At 44.8% G+C, this 20,000-nt stretch overlaps 3 protein-coding genes and 1 long non-coding RNA gene across 5 annotated transcripts in view; 1 reads left to right on the forward strand and 3 right to left on the reverse strand.

The window, feature by feature from the left end:
* sgpp2 (sphingosine-1-phosphate phosphatase 2) overlaps nucleotides 1–7,273 on the reverse strand; it is a 7,461-nt gene extending 188 nt beyond the window's left edge. The window contains exons 1-5 of the mRNA XM_027138788.2: nucleotides 6,949–7,273; nucleotides 3,801–3,959; nucleotides 1,614–1,787; nucleotides 1,047–1,136; nucleotides 1–940 (exon numbers count right to left, since the gene is read on the reverse strand). The exon at nucleotides 1–940 is cut by the window's left edge and continues 188 nt beyond it. Coding sequence (XP_026994589.2) covers nucleotides 395–940; nucleotides 1,047–1,136; nucleotides 1,614–1,787; nucleotides 3,801–3,959; nucleotides 6,949–7,134 — 1,155 coding nt within the window. The 5' untranslated portion in view covers nucleotides 7,135–7,273 and the 3' untranslated portion in view covers nucleotides 1–394. The remainder of the gene's footprint in view (nucleotides 941–1,046; nucleotides 1,137–1,613; nucleotides 1,788–3,800; nucleotides 3,960–6,948) is intronic.
* Nucleotides 3,143–3,802, reverse strand: LOC113637874. Its single transcript, XR_003439465.2, has 2 exons — nucleotides 3,666–3,802; nucleotides 3,143–3,479 (listed from the first exon to the last, which is right to left on the reverse strand). It is a non-coding gene; the product is annotated as an uncharacterized LOC113637874 (long non-coding RNA).
* A 1,790-nt stretch (nucleotides 7,274–9,063) lies between the features above and the next one.
* On the forward strand, nucleotides 9,064–13,018 carry LOC125145953 (E3 ubiquitin-protein ligase RNF186). The gene has a single exon (XM_047820960.1). The coding sequence runs from the start codon at nucleotides 9,687–9,689 to the stop codon at nucleotides 10,476–10,478; it is 792 nt and encodes a 263-aa protein (XP_047676916.1). The 5' UTR covers nucleotides 9,064–9,686; the 3' UTR covers nucleotides 10,479–13,018.
* A 542-nt stretch (nucleotides 13,019–13,560) lies between these two features.
* The window catches only part of scaf4b (SR-related CTD-associated factor 4b), a 28,879-nt gene continuing 22,439 nt past the window's right edge, over nucleotides 13,561–20,000 (reverse strand). For both annotated transcript variants that reach the window (XM_047820220.1, XM_027138762.2), the window contains 2 exons: nucleotides 15,165–15,216; nucleotides 13,561–14,980 (listed from right to left, as the gene is read on the reverse strand). In XM_047820220.1, coding sequence (XP_047676176.1) covers nucleotides 14,977–14,980; nucleotides 15,165–15,216 — 56 coding nt within the window. In that variant the 3' untranslated portion in view covers nucleotides 13,561–14,976. The remainder of the gene's footprint in view (nucleotides 14,981–15,164; nucleotides 15,217–20,000) is intronic.

The following is a 20,000-nucleotide window of genomic DNA, read 5'->3' on the forward strand; positions in this document are numbered from 1 at the left end:
GTTCTAATCCTGTGGTGGTTTTTACCAAACCTACTGAAGAGTGCCTGTGATTTGGGACACGTCATACAGCAGAGCGATGAGGGTTCATGTGGCACGAGGTTGTGCGCTAATGTGTTAACGTTAACATGCAGCGTTTAACCTGATGCTGGAACGCTAGCTAGACTTGGCTGTGTTCTCTGTGAAACGTTCTAACCTTAGATACTCAGATGTAAGATACTGAGAGGATTTGTCCCCGTTAATGTCCCCGTGTCCTTCTGTCAGTCTGTGTTGATCTATATAGCATCTCCTGTACTGCTAATTTGCTAACCGTCAAGAAGTTGTGCTTTTTTTTTTCTCGATTCATCTTATAATCTTTCAGTTCTACCATGTCGTGATATCGTTAGCATTAGCACAGTCACAGCAGCCCCACGAGGGTAAAAACCCGACACACCACCACGCTGTTGACCAACCCGATCGCCAGATACGTGAGGAACTTTAACGGCACTTCGATTTCCTTCCTCCTGTGAGCGTTGACGTCGTTAACCGCTACTCTGTAATGCAAGCACAGCAGCCTCAGTGCGATCCACTTCATCACCTGCCGCGTCAGCAACAGGATCAAAAGCCCCACGCAGGACCGCAAAGCTCCGACGATAAAGATCGCTGGGGTCATGGGAGGCAGGGTCACCGGGAAGGGCCCCGAGGGTTCAAAGGTCACACCGAGCCGCTGATTGAACCAGTAGCCGACGGAACAGCCGGCACTGGCGCCCAGGATTATAGTGGTGTCCGCCCTCGTAGCACTGTAGTGGTCCAGCTCAGGGTATTTGTAGCACAGGATGAGGGGCAGAAACAGTGAGATGGCAGGAGACAGAGGGCTGTTGAGCTGGAAGAAGTCCAAACTGTCCCAGTGAGGGTAGGACACGACCAGAACGAAGGCAGATATGAGAGTCCCACAGATCACATCCTGGCAGGATGAAAAGAGCGAGCAGTTGAGAACATGCCACACACACACACACACACACACACACACACACACACATACACACACACACACAGTGTTAAACTCTCACCAGGGCTGAGTGCATGCCGGTGTAAAGACGACTGAGACTCACGAGGGACGAAAGGACCACAGCTGCCACCAAACCAAACTCAAACTGAAACTAACACACACACACACACACACACACACACACACACACACACACACACACACACACACACCAAAGCATAGGATTAGCACACATGATATCTCTCTTCTTCTCACACACTCCTGATCATGTGTGTTGTCTATTAAAACATCTCAAAGGAATGAATTAAGTGGTTTAACTACAGAATTATTCATGTATACAAATGGATTCATGGGTATTTTGCCATCAGCTCAGAAATGGACACACGACACACTCCCTATAAACTGGTCCAGGAAGGAAGGAAAAGATTAACAGTTAACACACTCCCATGTGGGGATGCTTAATGTTAGTCAAATGTGTTTTTCTCAGTTCTGGCAACCCTAAACTTCTGTTCAGCAACTAAAGTAAAATAGGTATTAGTACATGGCATGTGTGTGTGTGTGTGTGTGTGTGTGTGTGTGTGTGTGTGTGTGTGTGTGTGTGTGTGTGTGTGTGTGTGTGTGTGTAAACCTTCACTCTCTCCGGTGCGCTCAGCAACAATGTGAAGGCGATGGCTGTGGCAGCCATGGCGTGAGTTGAAGGCATCCCAAACTCAATACGCTGCTCTAATTTTACCACAGGGGGCGACGAGGGGCGAGGGATCTTTAATTTGTCCTTCATCACCTGTCCTATATACATCACCACCTACAGAGAGAGAGAGAGAGAGAGAGACAGAGAGAGACAGAGAGGGAGGGTGAGAGTGAGAGAGACAGAGAGAGAGAAGGAGAGGGAGAGAGAGACCGAGAGAGGAAGAGAGAAAGACAGAGCGAGAGACAGAGAGAGAGGGAGAGAGAAAGACAGAGCGAAAGACAGAGAGAGAGAGAATGAGACCGAGAGAGAGAGAGAGAGAGAGAGAGGGAGAGAGAGACCGAGAGAGTGAGAGAGCGAGAGACAGAGAGGGAGGGTGAGAGTGAGAGAGACAGAGAGAGAGAAGGAGAGGGAGAGAGAGACCGAGAGAGGGAGAGACCGAGAGAGGGAGAAAGACAGAGCGAGAGACAGAGAGAGAGGGAGAGCGAGAGACAGAGAGAGAGAGAGAGACAGAGAAAGAGAGAGAGAGGGAGAGAGGAAGACAGAGTGAGAGAGAGAGAGGGAGGGAGAAAGACAGAGTGAGAGACAGAGAGAGAGGGGGAGGGAGAAAGACAGAGTGAGAGACCGAGAGAGGGAGAAAGACAGAGCGAGAGACAGAGAGAGAGAGGGAGAGAGAGAGACAGAGAGAGACAGAGAGAGAGAGACAGAGAAAGAGAGAGAGAGGGAGAGAGGAAGACAGAGCGAGAGAGAGAGAGGTAGGGAGAAAGACAGAGTGAGAGACAGAGAGAGAGGGGGAGGGAGAAAGACAGAGTGAGAGACAGAGAGAGAGAGAGACCGAGAGAGAGAAAGACAGAGCGAGAGACAGAGAGAGAGAGACAGAGACAGAGAGACAGAGAGGGAGTTCTTATCACCTGTCCTATGAAACACCACCACCTACAGAGACAGTACTAATCCCCTGCACTATACTGTCTAGATCTTAAGTACAGTTGTGCTCAAAAGTTTGCATACCCTTAAAGAACCTGTTAAACATTACCTATTTATTTGGAAAATATGACTGATAATGCAAAATAATCTGATCTTTTATTACAAATCCTGGTCATTAATTATCACATCGTTGTTTGACTCCTTTTTCAAAACTGAACTCACCTAAACAACACGGATCAAAAGTTTACATCTCCTTGATTGATGGCCTGTGCCCTGCGATGGGCATCTCTGGAAAATTGTCCGTAGTGTGTGTGTGTGCGCGAGTGAATGAGAGTGTGTGTGTGCGCACTGTGATGGGTTGGCACTCCGTCCAGGGTGTATCCTGCCTCGATGCCCGATGACGCCTGAGATAGGCACAGGCTCCCCGTGACCCGAGAAGTTCGGATAAGCGGTAGAAGATGAATGAATGAATGAATGACTGAATGAATGTTTGATGGCTACGTTATAAACACACAGGTTGACACGCAGAGGTTTAAATGGCTATTAAAGGGAAGTTTCTACACCAGTGACTCGATGTATTAGAATTAGTGTCTGCACATAAATAGTCAGAGAGTTTCTCAGCACATGATCAGAGGAGCAGATTCATATGGAGTGATGAGACCAAAAGTGAAAGGAGTTAACACAGCAGTTCACCATCACGCATGGTGCATGGTGGTGGATCTCTGATGTCTTGGGGCTGTGTGAGCTCCAGTGGCACAGGGAAGTGATGGCAAGCTGAATGCTAATTTGCATTCTACAGAACGAATGCTGCACGTAGGACGATCTCGGATGTCCCAACATGACAATGATCTGAAGCACAAGACCAGGTTGAAACTCCAATGGAACCTATAGCAGAAAAAGCTGAAGGTTCTGAAGGCCATCACAGTCTGTGAGACGTTCAAAAAAAATTTGAGTAAGACGTGTAAGACGTTCAAAAAATTTGCTAAGAACATTAAGCAGCTTCATTGATGCTTGCCATCACTGACGCTAAAAAGGACGACACGTTATATTTAGAACTGAAGGTGTGCAAACCTTTGAACATGTTTTCTTGAAAAAAATCGTACAATCGTGCAAATTCTCCGAAGATACGCAAACCTTTGAGCACGACTGTGTATATTTAATGTGGTATTCTGTGTGTTTGTTCGTCTTGGTGTTTTTGTCTCTCACAGCCCACATGTTGACCAGGCGGCGGCACAGAAAAGGATCCAGGTTCCAGTGGATGAAGGGCAGGAAGGAGATGTAGAACACTTCATTGCCCAGATTGGCAGATACCACAAACAGGAAGTACAGCGGCCAGTTCCTCACCTGGAAATGAGACCCGGAGGCCTGGAGAAAGAGACAGATAATATTTACTCTATTACATTTACATTTACATTTACAGCATTTGGCAGACGCCCTTATCCAGAGCGGTTTGCTTGTATTGTATAGTATTGTGTTATTTATGTGTGTATTGTATAGTGTAGTGTTATTTATGTGTGTATTGTATAGTATAGTGTTATTTATGTGTGTATTGTATAGTATAGTGTTATTTATGTGTGTATTGTATAGTATAGTGTAATTTATGTCTCTGTATAGTATAGTATAGTGTTATTTATGTGTGTATTGTATAGTATAGTGTTATTTATGTCTCTGTATTGTATAGTATAGTGTTATTTATGTGTGTATTGTATAGTATAGTGTTATTTATGTGTGTATTGTGTAGTATAGTGTTATTTATGTGTGTATTGTATAGTATAGTGTTATTTATGTGTGTATTGTATAGTATAGTGTTATTTATGTCTCTGTATTGTATAGTATAGTGTTATTTATGTGTGTATTGTATAGTATAGTGTTATTTATGTCTCTGTATTGTATAGTATAGTGTTATTTATGTGTGTATTGTATAGTATAGTGTTATTTATGTGTGTATTGTGTAGTATAGTGTTATTTATGTGTGTATTGTATAGTATAGTGTTATTTATGTGTGTATTGTATAGTATAGTGTTATTTATGTCTCTGTATTGTATAGTATAGTGTTATTTATGTGTGTATTGTGTAGTATAGTGTTATTTATGTGTGTATTGTGTAGTATAGTGTTATTTATGTGTGTATTGTATAGTATAGTGTTATTTATGTGTGTATTGTATAGTATAGTGTTATTTATGTCTCTGTATTGTATAGTATAGTGTTATTTATGTCTCTGTATTGTATAGTATAGTGTTATTTATGTGTGTATTGTGTAGTATAGTGTAATTTATGTGTGTATTGTATAGTATAGTGTTATTTATGTGTGTATTGTATAGTATAGTGTTATTTATGTGTGTATTGTGTAGTATAGTGTTATTTATGTGTGTATTGTATAGTATAGTGTTATTTATGTGTGTATTGTATAGTATAGTGTTATTTATGTGTGTATTGTGTAGTATAGTGTTATTTATGTGTGTATTGTATAGTATAGTGTAATTTATGTGTGTATTGTATAGTATAGTGTTATTTATGTGTGTATTGTATAGTATAGTGTTATTTATGTGTGTATTGTGTAGTATAGTGTTATTTATGTGTGTATTGTATAGTATAGTGTTATTTATGTGTGTATTGTATAGTATAGTGTTATTTATGTGTGTATTGTGTAGTATAGTGTTATTTATGTGTGTATTGTATAGCATAGTGTTATTTATGTGTGTATTGTATAGTATTGTGTTATTTATGTCTCTGTATTGTATAGTATAGTGTTATTTATGTGTGTATTGTATAGTATAGTGTTATTGATGTCTCTGTATTGTATAGTATAGTGTTATTTATGTGTGTATTGTATAGTATAGTGTTATTTATGTGTGTATTGTGTAGTATAGTGTTATTTATGTGTGTATTGTATAGTATAGTGTTATTTATGTGTGTATTGTATAGTGTAGTGTTATTTATGTCTCTGTATTGTATAGTATAGTGTTATTTGTGTGTATTGTGTAGTATAGTGTTATTTATGTGTGTATTGTGTAGTATAGTGTTATTTATGTGTGTATTGTATAGTATAGTGTTATTTATGTGTGTATTGTATAGTATAGTGTTATTTATGTCTCTGTATTGTATAGTATAGTGTTATTTATGTCTCTGTATTGTATAGTATAGTGTTATTTATGTGTGTATTGTGTAGTATAGTGTAATTTATGTGTGTATTGTATAGTATAGTGTTATTTATGTGTGTATTGTATAGTATAGTGTTATTTATGTGTGTATTGTGTAGTATAGTGTTATTTATGTGTGTATTGTATAGTATAGTGTTATTTATGTGTGTATTGTATAGTATAGTGTTATTTATGTGTGTATTGTGTAGTATAGTGTTATTTATGTGTGTATTGTATAGTATAGTGTTAATGTGTGTATTGTATAGTATAGTGTTATTTATGTGTGTATTGTATAGTATAGTGTTATTTATGTGTGTATTGTGTAGTATAGTGTTATTTATGTGTGTATTGTATAGTATAGTGTTATTTATGTGTGTATTGTATAGTATAGTGTTATTTATGTGTGTATTGTGTAGTATAGTGTTATTTATGTCTGTATTGTATAGTATAGTGTTATTTATGTGTGTATTGTGTAGTATAGTGTTATTTATGTCTGTATTGTATAGTATAGTGTTATTTATGTCTGTACTTTTGAGAGTCACAAACAGCTGGAACCAAATTCCTTGTGTGTGTCAACATCAACACACTTGGCCAATAAATCTGATTGATTCTGATTCTGATTCTGATTCTGATGACTTCACCTTGAAGTTAAGTGGCTTTGAGACTGTTGTAGATTATTGCTGATTGTTAAATCTTGATTAAAACATCTCAATCTACAAGCACACCCTTTTTTTCACGTGACTTTTACACGTTGCACATTTACGTTTCACACCTTTTTTTCACACGCAGTAATATTTTATTCACGTGGTGTCCTGACGTGTGTCCACGCGCACTTTAAGGGACCAGCATGATGTCATGGAGCTTCACGTGTGCTGTGTTTGTTTTTTCACATAATACTTACAGAACTTATAGAATAATATTTTTTTATTGTAATTATTTTATTAAACTACTCCTTTGGTGTGTTAGTGAGCTTTAAGCCTGTAAGCCGAACTTTACACCAGTCAGTTCCCCAGATGTGAGCTCACACTTGAACAACTGGCAGAGCGGGAAAATCCGGTTCACAGCTATTTCTCAGGTCAACTCACCTGGATAGATTTTTGTTTTTGTTTATTTATTGATTCATTTTTTACCTTTAAACGTTTAGCTTTAAATCCTCCATTATAATTTCTTGTCCACTTTTTACTTAATTTATTTATTTTGTATTCTATACTCACGTCGCACGTGAATCCGTTCTCCGCGTTCTCACCGTCTTGACCAGTCGGTAACGTTCCGTTCGCGAGGCGGTGGGTCTTCGTGCTCCGCACGTGAGTGGCGCGTGGAGCCGGAAACAACCCGCAAGCGCGCTGGAAACCGGCCACCAGTTCCGAGCTGCTCAGGTACGAGACCACCGACCACATCATCTATATAACCGTCAGCGTCTCCGCGCGCGCCGCTGTACAGCCAGCACTACTACTACTGCGATTCACCACCGCACGCGCACACCGTAGCCGCTCAGGTGAGCGCGCGCTTCCGCATTCTGCACGTGCTTTCCTGCTTGGGTACAGGTGTAATTGTTTACAGACAACTACAAACGAATGTGGGACAAATTCGTGCGTTTTTTTATTTCATATACAATAAAGCAGTCAAATGCTGACATGAGAAATGACTGACTTATTATTTAATAATAATAATAATAATAATAATAATAATAATAATAATAATAATAATAATGATTAATAGAATTTGTTTTAAATATATATTTTTGTTTTATTTTGCATAACATTTATTATCCGTTTTGCTTGGTTTATTTCCTTGCCCAGTAACAAAGACCCCATGGAAAGCCACAGTCCATCACTTCCCATCATTTAATAAAATATAATAGAAAATGTTCTGGAGAGAGAGAGAGAGAGAGAGAGAGAGAGAGAGAGAGAGAGAGAGAGAGAGAGAGAGAGAGAGAGAGAGAGAGAGAGAGTGTGTGTGTGTGTGTGTATGTGTGTATACTGATGCTTTTCCAAGTGGAATGATCCAGTAGTTCCCTTCTCCAGCCTGTAGATGGCGCCTTAAAGCACGTCTATGATTTGTGTTGTTCCAGAGTTTGATGGCTGTACAATGTTTGCACCAGATCAACTTTATTCGCTGTAATAAAAGTGTGAATAAACACATCCATTACACGAATAACAGCTGAAACGCTCAGGGCATCGTGCTTCATCATTGTGCCATGAAACTCCAGGAATTTTGTGTATCCAACACTAAACCCAAACACTTCCAATCAGCCATCATGAAATCTGACATGCAACACAACAGGCTTAGTATTAACTGCTAATCATGCAAACGTGCCTAGAATATAAGCATATAATACAGATCAGTTCTCCTGATAAGGAAAGTTTGTTTCGTGTCTCAGAATCTGACAGTCATGAGTCATGTCCTTGATGCTGACTGACAATTTATGATGTTACAACAGAACCCACTCTCATCTACACTCGCCTACATTTTTTTTATTATTATTGAATAAGACAAATAAAACTATTTGTTATTATTGTGTATAATTTGTATTTTTTATCAGAAATAAAATCTATTTATTATTATTATTATTATTATTATTATTATTATTATTATTATTCATTCTCTCATTATCTACCGCTTATCCGAACTTCTCGGGTCACGGGGAGCCTGTGCCTATCTCAGGCGTCATCGGGCATCGAGGCAGGATACACCCTGGACGGAGTGCCAACCCATCACAGGGCACACACACACTCTCATTCACTCACACACTCACACACTACGGACAATTTTCCAGAGATGCCAATCAACCTACCATGCATGTCTTTGGACCGGGGGAGGAAAAAGGAGTACCAGGGGGAAACCCCCGAGGCACGGGGAAAACATGCAAACTCCACACACACAAGGCGGAGGCGGGAATCGAACCCCCGACCCTGGAGGTGTGAGGCAAACGTGCTAACCACTAAGCCACCATGTGTCCCCCATTATTATTATTATTATTATTATTATTATTATTATTATTATTATTATTATTATTCATTCATTCATAACATTTCACCAAAGGGGAAAAAATGCTATATATATATATATATATATATATATATATATATATATATATATATATATATATATATATATATATATATAAATAAAATTTCCTCATTGTGTTTGTGTTTTTATTTATTTTTAATCCTAACCCAGCTAAAACTCTTTTTAATTGTGTTTATTATTTCATAATTTATTTGTAGCTGCACTATAGTAAGAGCTGCTGTTGTAGACAAACGTCTCTGACCAATCAGGATTGAGAATTCATAGGAAACCGTGAATAGGGCGTGGTTTCAGACATTTGATCGATTGATGTTGCACTTTTAATAATCTGCATTCATTATTTAAACCACATTAAAGTGAGATATACCTGTAAAATGTCAGATTTAAAGGCAAACAGGAAGTAAACGAGGTTTATCCCTGACCTTTGCCATTGACGCGTGCCGTTTGACGCGCAACGTGCTGGCTTTGATCACACCGACTGCGTGAGCTCTCGCGCGCTCTCTGTCTTGTCTCGAGACGCAACATCATCGCAGTGTGATGGCGGAGTGATTTGTCCTCGAGCCCAAACCGGTCCCTCCCTTCTTTGTCAGAGAGAGAGAGAGAGAGAGAGAGAGAGAGAGAGAGAGAGAGAGAGAGGAAGAAAGAAAGGATGAGAGAAGCCGCTCGTGACGCTGAGATGTACCGGAGAAGCGGGAGAGAAAAAATCTAAATACAAGACAGAAGAACAGACGACATACAATTACATCACAGACAGAGAACCGAGTCGATCAGGGTACCGGGAGCAGTGATGGGGTGTGACACGACCCGATATTTACACCGATAAACAGATGTTAAAGGGGGAGGAAGCGCTCATCATCATCATCATCCCTTGTGACCGGTTGAGACTGACGTGATGTGATCGGAACGTGCGCGAGACGCCGCCGTTATGGCCGAGGAGGCGGATGTAGAGGCGGATGCAGGTGCTACCGGCTGCACAGACAAGTATGAGGAATACGAGTGCAAGATCTGCTACAACTACTTTGACGTGGACCGGCGCGCGCCTAAGATCCTCGAGTGCCTGCACACGTTCTGTGAGGAGTGTCTGCACGCGCTGCACCTGCGTGAGGAGCGGCCGTGGCGCGTCACGTGCCCTGTGTGCCGCCACCGCACGCCCGTGCCAGATTACCGGATACGCAACTTGCCCAACAACACCAAGGTCACGGAGGACTTCCCACTGCGCGTGGACGTGGATGTCGACCCCGTGCCGCAGGACGCGCTGCCGCCGCACCCGCCGCCGTTGCATCCAGCGCTTGCGGTCCTGCGGCGCGACGAGGCGTCCAGCGCGTCCGGACCGAGTCGCCACGTGCACGCGACCCCGTCCACCACGGCTTCCACAGCCACCATGACGCTCTCGCAGGACTCGGTGGTGTCGCGCCGTGATAGCTGCCATGAGGGCTGTTGCAGGCGGCTCGCGCTCACAGCAGGCTGCGCGTGCGTCGCGTTCTCGTTCGTGGCTATGCTCGCGCTGCTCTTCGCCGGCCTTGTGTTCGTGCACGGAAACTCCGGGGACCGGCCGCCGTCTCCCGCAGGTCCCGTGTGCCTGTCGGTCGCGAGCGTCCTCGCCATGGTATCCGTGGTGGTTACGTGGCTGCTCTGCTGGCTGAAATACAGACCGGAGCACGAGGCGACCGGCCGCGCCTCGACAACGAGCAACAACAGCAGCCGGAGAAACGCCTAAGCTCTGTGTGTGTATGTGCGCGCGCGCGTGGACGTGTGTTATTGTCGCTCACGTGTATTATTACTCTCTCCTCATGATTAATTAGAGCTGATGGACTTTTAACTATTATTCCTTCCTATGCACTTAAACACGACTGACAATCTCTTTCTCTCCCCCCCCACACACACACACACACACACACACACACACACACACACACACAGACACAGACACACACACACACACACACACACACACACACACACACACACACACACACACACACACACACACACACACACACAGAGACACACAGAGACACACACACACACACACACACACACACACACACACACACACACACACACACACACAATCTGGGACAGATGTGCGCACGTGCTGAGTCCCACATCACAGATTTTTGACCAGTGCTACATTTATGTATCAGAAATCAACCTGACCCATAAATGACTAAGCTATTACACAAGACTAAAGAATCATTCAGGAATCAATCACAAACGATTCAAGATGTTTAAAGCATCTCTGAAAGTAAAGAATTATTGTTTCATTTGTTTTTTATATCCATACCAACAAACACCATTTTGCTTCATCACTAATATTAGCAAGTCAAAGTTTTCTGCTTCAGTGTTTCCAGGTCTCACACAATTCAACGTATTTATAGAGATCAGATCAATTCTGCTTCTATTTTTTATTCCCAAACATTTTTTTCTTATTATTACTGTTAAGAACATTTAATATCTATAACATTATAACCAGCAGAAAAAGAGCTGATCGTTTAAACCTGCTGTGTTGAGATGCTGATCATGATTATGGTTTTTAATAGCTGATTTATTTTTGGTCAAATTTGTGATTTTTTTCATTTTAAATTAAGATTTTTGTGATTTTTTTACAGATTGATAATATAATATAAATATAAAAAAGAAATACATTGATGGCAGTGTAAAAGCTGTTAGGGTGGCAATGTAGAAATACCAACTGTATTTTCTATACATTCCGTTTTAAAGCTATTTATGATGCTATTTTTTTTAACGCCGAGGAATTGTCGAAGTTTTTAGATCGTTGTTAAATCTTTCGGTACATCGGAGCACTTTTAACCCTTTAAACTTCCCCTCACCTTCTCGGTACAGATTCGGTTTGTTTGTATAAAGTTTGTGTGATAATATTTCTTTCGAAATTAGGGTTAAAACATTCAGGGGGACTTTAAATTCAGCACTGATGATGCAAACGTGACGGTTTTGGGGCCAAAGTTAGCTGAAAATACACTGCATGTAATAATAGGTGAGTGCACACACACACACACACACACACACTCTCTCTCTCTCTCTCTCACACACTCACACACACACACACTCTCTCTCTCTCTCACACACACACACACACACACTCCTACACTCACAATTACTCACACACACACTCACACCAAGAATAGAATTAAGACCTTAGACCATATTAATGCACTATGAAGTTTATTAAATAAAACCCACTTTGTAGTGCACTATACCTTCCATTTGGGATTCGTCCTGGTGAACACTTTCAGTAACTGCCTTCCTCTTAAACCATGTACAGTATTCATTCTCTCTCTCTTTCTCTTTCTCTCTCTCTCTCTCTCTCTCTCTCACACACACACACACACACACACACACACACACACACACACACACACACACTTCCTGTATATATTCTGCCTTACTGTGTTCTGTAGAGATTAGACTGTGTGTGGGTGTGTGTTTGTGTCCTACTCATGGGTCTGTATGTACATATGATAACAACTTCCTCTCTTTACACACCTGAACGGTAAAACGATTAAAACACTGAGACATGAAGCCTTTATCTTTTGGGTCTTTCCTATAGACACAATTGTCACAATGATGTGAGTGGAGAGGTGACAATACTTTGTGCAGAGAGAACAGTAACTGATTGTATTTGTATAGTGAGCGATAAGGAAGGTGATAAATCTGATCCTAACTGGCATGTAGAGTCGCGAGTGCGGTTATTACAGGTTTTTTCATGCTATTATTAAACATTTAAATGTTAACTAAATTAAAACACACACAATTAATCGTAGTGTCGGGATGAAGTTATATCAGTTCGTGATATATTTTATGACAAGCTGATTTTATGCAAGTATTTAAAACATGGTGGTTATTAAAAAAAAAGAAAAGAAAAAAAAAAAGTCGTTTTTGTGTTTGCTCTTGCTCGCCCTCTAGTGGACAGATTCGGTTACTGACCTGAACTTCAGCCAATCAACTAATTATTACAAAGGCACCATGTAGTAGGGTAATAATACTGGCTTGTATGTGGTGTACAATGGGCATTCACTAAAGTCCAGGGGTTTCGTTACCATGACGTAAAGTGGGCGTGTTTCCGGAGGTCTTGGAAAAACGCCCTCTTTCAAAAAACAAGAGCATACAACGAAGGACAAAATCATCATACAGGTAGATTTATTTTAGAAAACAAACAACACAAAACTATGGTTATGGTTAAGGTTAGGGATTATCAAATAGGCCACGCCTACCTGATGACACAATATCTATTATGCGCGGTGGCTTAGTGGTTAGCACGTTCGCCTCACACCTCCAGGGTTGGGGTTCGATTCCTGCCTCCACCTCGTGTGTGTGGAGTTTGCATGTTCTCCCCGTGCCTCGGGGGTTTCCTCTGGGTACTCCGGTTTCCTCCCCGGTCCAAAGACATGCATGGTAGGTTGATTGGCATCTCTGGAAAATTGTCCGTAGTGTGTGTGTGTGTGAGTGTGTGTGTGAATGAGAGTGTGTGTGTGCCCTGTGATGGGTTGGCACTCCGTCCATGGTTTATCCTGCCTCGATGCCCAATGACGCCTGAGATAGGCACAGGCTCCCCGTGACCCGAGAAGTTCGGATAAGCGGTAGAAGACGAATGAATGGTCTGAAATCCCTGGAAATAAGTGCATCCCGTACAAAACGCCCACACTTCCTGTAGCTGATTTCTAAATCAATTAATTTAATCTGGGAATGTTTAATTCCGCAAAAATCCCGTCGATCAGTGTTTAGCCGAATAAGCTCGTCATACAGTCTGTTCGCAGAAAAGAAAGACAGCCGAAAACGAATCGATAGAAAAATAGTTTAATAAAATTAACAATGAGATTCCACACAGTCTGAACTCCAAAATATACAAAGCCTCCAAAAACAGGAACAGAAGATTGAGATCGTATTTTACACAAATATTCTGAACAAATAAGAATCCGTCTGAGATCCCACCCTCTATCTAACGATGCATGATGGGTAATCTGTAGCGACGGCCCGGACGCTAACTTTCTCACGGTTTATTATGGGATGCTGTGACTCCATCACTATAGCTTGATTACGAGGAAGAAAAAGTTTCACAGCCGAGTACGTACAAGTTTACAGCGTCCGCGTATAAAACCGTCCGTTCTTACAGATTTAGAAAGAAATGAAAAAATTGTTCTGCAAACATTATACAAAGATCAGAACAGAACAGTCCTGAGGTCTGAACCTCACCTCCACCTTTATTCGTCTGTTACGTCGGTTTCATATAATCGACATCCGGGTGTTGGAAAAATTCGCAGGACATCTGGAGTTGTTGGGAAACGACGAGTACATTCCATGGACTGTTACATATTTGTGTCGTTTTTCATAATGATGGTTTTTGTGCGAAGAATTTATGGTTTTTTTTTTTAAATTCATAGATTTTCTTAAAATACATTTTTGCAGTTTTTTTTTTTTGGAAGACATTTTGGAAAGTTCCTATTTATTCCATTTGGTACGAGATGTTTTGGGGAAAATTTTTTTTATAGAGCTTTTATTTTGTCTGTAAATTCGAAAGTAATTTGTATCTTTAAAAATATAAATTCAACTGTTTTTTTTTTTTTTTTAATTTACTGTTATGGTAAGAATTCCACTAGAATTTTTGGGCTTTACAGAATAATGGGAATCTTGGAGAATTTAAAAAAAAAAAAAAAAAGAAGAATTTTGTGAATTTTTTGGAAAATCTTGTAATATTTTATAACTTGTTCTATACTTTTATTTAGTAATTAAGAGATCTAAATAAATGTTGGTTTTTTTCTTTTTCTTTTTCTGGTGTAAGGCTGACGTGAGATTTTGTTAGTCGTAGATGTTTTTTTGATCAGTTTCTGAATTGTCCGTGTCCCCAGGGGCCTCCTCGGCTCCACCCGCCACGCCTGAACGGAGGCTCCGGGCCGAACCACTCTGGTGGTCCCCTTGGAGGTCCACTGTCCATGTTCCTGAAAGGTCTGATGTTCCAGTGCTCAGCTTCCATGAAGCCCGGACGTGTAAAATCTCCAGCAGGATCTGGCATGGGCAACCTGACCCTTAAAGCAGGAGCCCTGGACAGGGTGGGAGGAGGCAGACGGGGTGGAGGATGCAGGAGGTTGGGAAATGGATGTATAAATGAAGGAGGAAGAGGAGGAGGACGGTTCAGAGGTAATGGTCTTGTCTGGCTCTGGGGGGCACTGACAGAGTCTTCTAACGAAGGAGCCACAGGATCAGCTGTCGTTTAAAACAAAAACAGAAGAAAAAGATAAATACATAAAGAGTTAGAGACCAAACCAGTCAGGCTTTTAACTCGCCCAGGAATAAGGACAACAAACCGCACGTCTCCTCACTGGGACGCTACCAGAGCCCGACAATACAATGATACAATACAATTTTTGGTCCAACTAAGACGTTGTACCTGGCAGGGTGTTTGTGCGCTCCAGGGCAGACTCTGTGCTTACAGCAGACACCTGAGGTGAAGGAAAAAAAAACATCAAGTTTAATCGATGCCACAAGGACAGAACACAGGAGTAAACGTAATGCAAGAAACAAGAACGTGCCGAGTTTGGAGGTAATAAACAAAACATGGAGGTTAAATGTTCACCACAGACGTCACGGCGTTACCGCGAGCGAGAACGGAGTTCGACACCAAAACGAGAACCGACGTCTGGATGGAACGTGACTGTGAGGTTTGTTTATAAAAATCAGCACCAAAAACAAGCAAAAGGTCAAACGCAGAACACAGCGAGGTCTGGGCTTCACGGCCGAACGACTCGGTGTGTTACCGGCTAACAAAACAGAACTTCGCCTAATCACAAAGCCTTCCTTCTCACAGCACGTAAAACAACTGCGGCGGTCGGGAACCACGACAGGATGGACATCACCTGGGGAACCACGACAGGATGGACATCACCTGGGGAACCACGACAGGATGGACATCACCTGGGGTGTTTATACAGCTCCATTTAGTGTTACTTGTTTACTGTATGATGGTCATGGGAACAGAAGCAGGGTTTAATTACACTATGGAGCTTTACAGCGATTCCCACGTACCAAAGAACATCAGCCTTGTGGACCATCAGTTCTTCACCCTTATAGTTACTGTTAATATGCAGATTAATTACCGAAGCTCATTACCATATAATTCCAGTCAGGTGTTAATTAATACTGCTGAGATTTTGGAAGAATGACATCATCACATTGTTGTAATTGAAGAGAATTTGCCTGGTTAAAGAGGAACTAGTCATTTAATCCGACTCAGTTCATCTATACTGAGTGTTTTCAGCTGGAGCTGAATAAAGGAAATGGTGTTCAGGAGCTGAGTACAGGAGCTGGTGTTCAGGAGCTGGTGTTCAGGAGCTGGTGTTCAGGAGCTGGTGTTCAGGAGCTGGTGTTCAGGAGCTGGTGTTCAGGAGCTGAGTACAGGAGCTGGTGTTCAGGAGCTGAGTACAGGAGCTGGTGTTCAGGAGCTGAGTACAGGAGCTGGTGTACAGGAGCTGAGTACAGGAGCTGAGTACAAGAGCTGGTGTACAGGAGCTGAGTACAAGAGCTGAGTACAGGAGCTGAGTACAGGAGCTGAGTACAGGAGCTGAGTACAGGAGCTGAGTACAGGAGCTGAGTACAGGAGCTGGTGTACAGGAGCTGAGTACAGGAGCTGGTGTACAGGAGCTGAGTACAGGAGCTGAGTACAGGAGCTGGTGTACAGGAGCTGGTGTACAGGAGCTGAGTACAGGAGCTGAGTACAGGAGCTGGTGTACAGGAGCTGAGTACAGGAGCTGAGTACAGGAGCTGAGTACAGGAGCTGAGTACAGGAGCTGAGTTCAGGAGCTGGTGTTCAGGAGCTGGTGTTCAGGAGCTGGTGTACAGGAGCTGAGTACAGGAGCTGAGTACAGGAGCTGAGTACAGGAGCTGGTGTTCAGGAGCTGGTGTTCAGGAGCTGAGTACAGGAGCTGAGTACAGGAGCTGAGTACAGGAGCTGGTGTACAGGAGCTGAGTACAGGAGCTGAGTACAGGAGCTGAGTACAGGAGCTGAGTACAGGAGCTGAGTACAGGAGCTGGTGTACAGGAGCTGGTGTACAGGAGCTGGTGTTCAGGAGAAAGTTCCAGCTTTAAGAGCAATCAGTGAGTTAGAGCTCAAACAAACCCCTGGGACAACCATCAACTTTTATCTTTATATATCATCAAATATTTAACTGTGTGCTCTGCTATCTCTCTCTCTCTCTCTCTCTCTCTCACACACACACACACACACACACACACACACACACACACACACACACACACACACACACACACACAGTCTCTCAAACACTCTCTCTCCCTTTCTCTCCCTCACACACACTCACTCGGTCTCTCTCTCTCACACACACACACTCACTCGGTCACACACACAGTCACACACAATCTCTCTGTCACACACACAGTCACACACAGTCACACACACACACACACACACACACACACACACACACACACACACACACACACACACACACAAACTCTCTCTCTCCCTCACACACACATTCTTTCCCTTTCTCTCTCGCACGCACTCTCTATGTCTCACACTCTCTCCCTCCCTTAGACACACCCTCTCCCTTTCTCTCTCCCTCACACACACTCTCTCCCTCCCTTAGACACACCCTCTCCCTTTCTCTCGCTCACACACACCCTCTCCCTTTCTCTCTCCCTCACACACACACACTCTCCCTCACACACACACACACACTCTCCCTCACACACACATTCTCTCCCTTTCTCTCTTGCACGCACTCTCTATGTCTCACACTCTCTCCCTCCCTTAGACACACCCTCTCCCTTTCTCTCTCCCTCACACACACTCTCTCCCTCCCTTAGACACACCCTCTCCCGGTCGAGCGCGCGCACACAGACACCCGCGCCCGGGCGCTCGCCCTCACACACACACACACACAAACACTCGCGCGCCCGGCGCGCGCCCGCACACACCTCCACGCACGAGCCCCACACACACCTCGCCCCCGGCCGCGCGCCACACACACACGCTCCCAGGGCGCGCGCGACCACACACACAACACGCAGCATCGGCCACACACACACACACACACACACACACAACACCACGCGCCCACACACACACGCGCGCCCCACACACACACACACACTCGCCCCCCCAACACACACACAGCACTCACACACACATCACTCACACACACACACACACACACACACACTCGCGCGCCCACACACACACACACACACACACACTCACGCTCGCCCACACACACCACACAACACACAAGCACGCGCGCCCACACAACACACACACCTACACACACACACACACGTCACGCTCTGCCCACACACACGCACGCTGCGCCCACACACACTGCACGCGCGCCCACACACACTCACTCACTCACACACACACACACACACACTCTCTCCCACACACACACACACTCTCTCCCACACACTCACTCTCTCCCACACACACACACACACTCACTCTCTCCCACACACACACACACACTCACTCTCTGCCACACACACACACACACTCACTGTCTCCCACACACACTCACTGTCTCCCACACACACACACTCACTCACTCACTGTCTCCCACACACACACACACACACTCACTGTCTCCCACACACACACACGCACCGCTGTCGGCCCCCACACCCAACGGCAGCTGCGGCCCCACCCAACACACTGCACGCGCGCCCAACACACACCACACGCCACGGCGCGTCCCACGACACACCACTACTCACGCGCGCCCACACCACACCACACCGCACCGCGCGCCCACACACCACACACACACACGCAACGCTCGCCCACCACACACCACACACACACCCCACTCCTACGCGCGCCCACATCCACCACACAACCACCACGCACGCACGGCGCGCCCACACCCACACAACACACGCACGCACTGCGCGCCCACCACACACACACACGTCACTTCCCCCTGCGGCGCCCACACACACACACACGCCACGTCACCGCCCGCGCCCTCCCACACGCACACACGCACGCAGCGCGCGCACGCACAGGACACACCACTACGCACGCACGCGCGCCCCACAGGGCACCACACACACGCACGCGCGCCCACCACACACACGCACCGCCCCCCACACACAGCGACACGCGCGGCCCACACCAAACACAACGCACGCGCGCCACAGCACACCAACGCAGCGCGCGCCCACACACACACACACACGCAGACGGCGGCCCACACACACGACACACGCAGCGCGCGCACACACACACGAAACACACGCCGACGGGCCCAGCAGCACACACCACACGCACGCGCGCCCACACACACACACACACGCACGCGCGCCCAGACACACACACACAACGCACTGCGCGCCACATCACACACACAGCGCACGCGGCCCACACACACACCAAGGCACGCGCGCCCAGCACACACAGCCCACGCAGCGCGCGGGCCCACACCACACACACGCACGCTGTCGCCCACAAACACACGACGCACGCGCGCCCACACACACACACGCACGCGCTCCCACACCCCACACACGCACGCGTCGGCCTCGACACACACACACGCACGCGCGCCCCACACACACACCCACACACGCACGCGCGCCCAACACATCACACGCACGCGCGCCCACACACACAACGCACGGCGAGGCCCATCACACAGCACACGGCAAGCGCCGCACACAACACACACGCCACCGCGCCAGCCACACACACGCACGCGCGCCCACACACACAACACGCACGCGCGGGGCCCCAGCACACACACGCCACGCGGCGCCCACACACACAACACGCGACGCGCGCCCTATCAAACGCCACACGCACGCCGCCGCCCAGGAACACAACACGACGAAAGCGAGACAAAAAAACAAAACGGAAACGAGAGAAAAACACAAACAAGAAAGCAGAGAAAACAAAACAGAGAGAGCGACAACAACAGCAAGAGCGACCTAAAACAAAAAAACAAAAAAAACGAAAGAGAGACACAAAAAAACACACAAAAGAAACGACGGCGACAACAACAAACACATAAACGATATCGACACTCACACTCGCGCACACAACACACACAAAGCAACACAAACGAACGCGCGCCACACAACACACACGACATAGACAAAAACAAAAACACTAAGCATACAAAAAACCACAAACACACGCACGCGCGACCCACACACACACACGCACGCGTCGCCCACACACACACACACGCACGCGCGCCCACACACACACACA

This window comes from Tachysurus fulvidraco, chromosome 11 (assembly GCF_022655615.1).
Source record: "Tachysurus fulvidraco isolate hzauxx_2018 chromosome 11, HZAU_PFXX_2.0, whole genome shotgun sequence".
Classification (NCBI taxonomy): domain Eukaryota; kingdom Metazoa; phylum Chordata; class Actinopteri; order Siluriformes; family Bagridae; genus Tachysurus; species Tachysurus fulvidraco.

Bases quoted from the DNA above. Each gene is read 5' to 3' on its own strand.
- LOC125145953 (XM_047820960.1), top strand. From the start codon at position 9,687: ATGGCCGAGGAGGCGGATGTAGAGGCGGATGCAGGTGCTACCGGCTGC.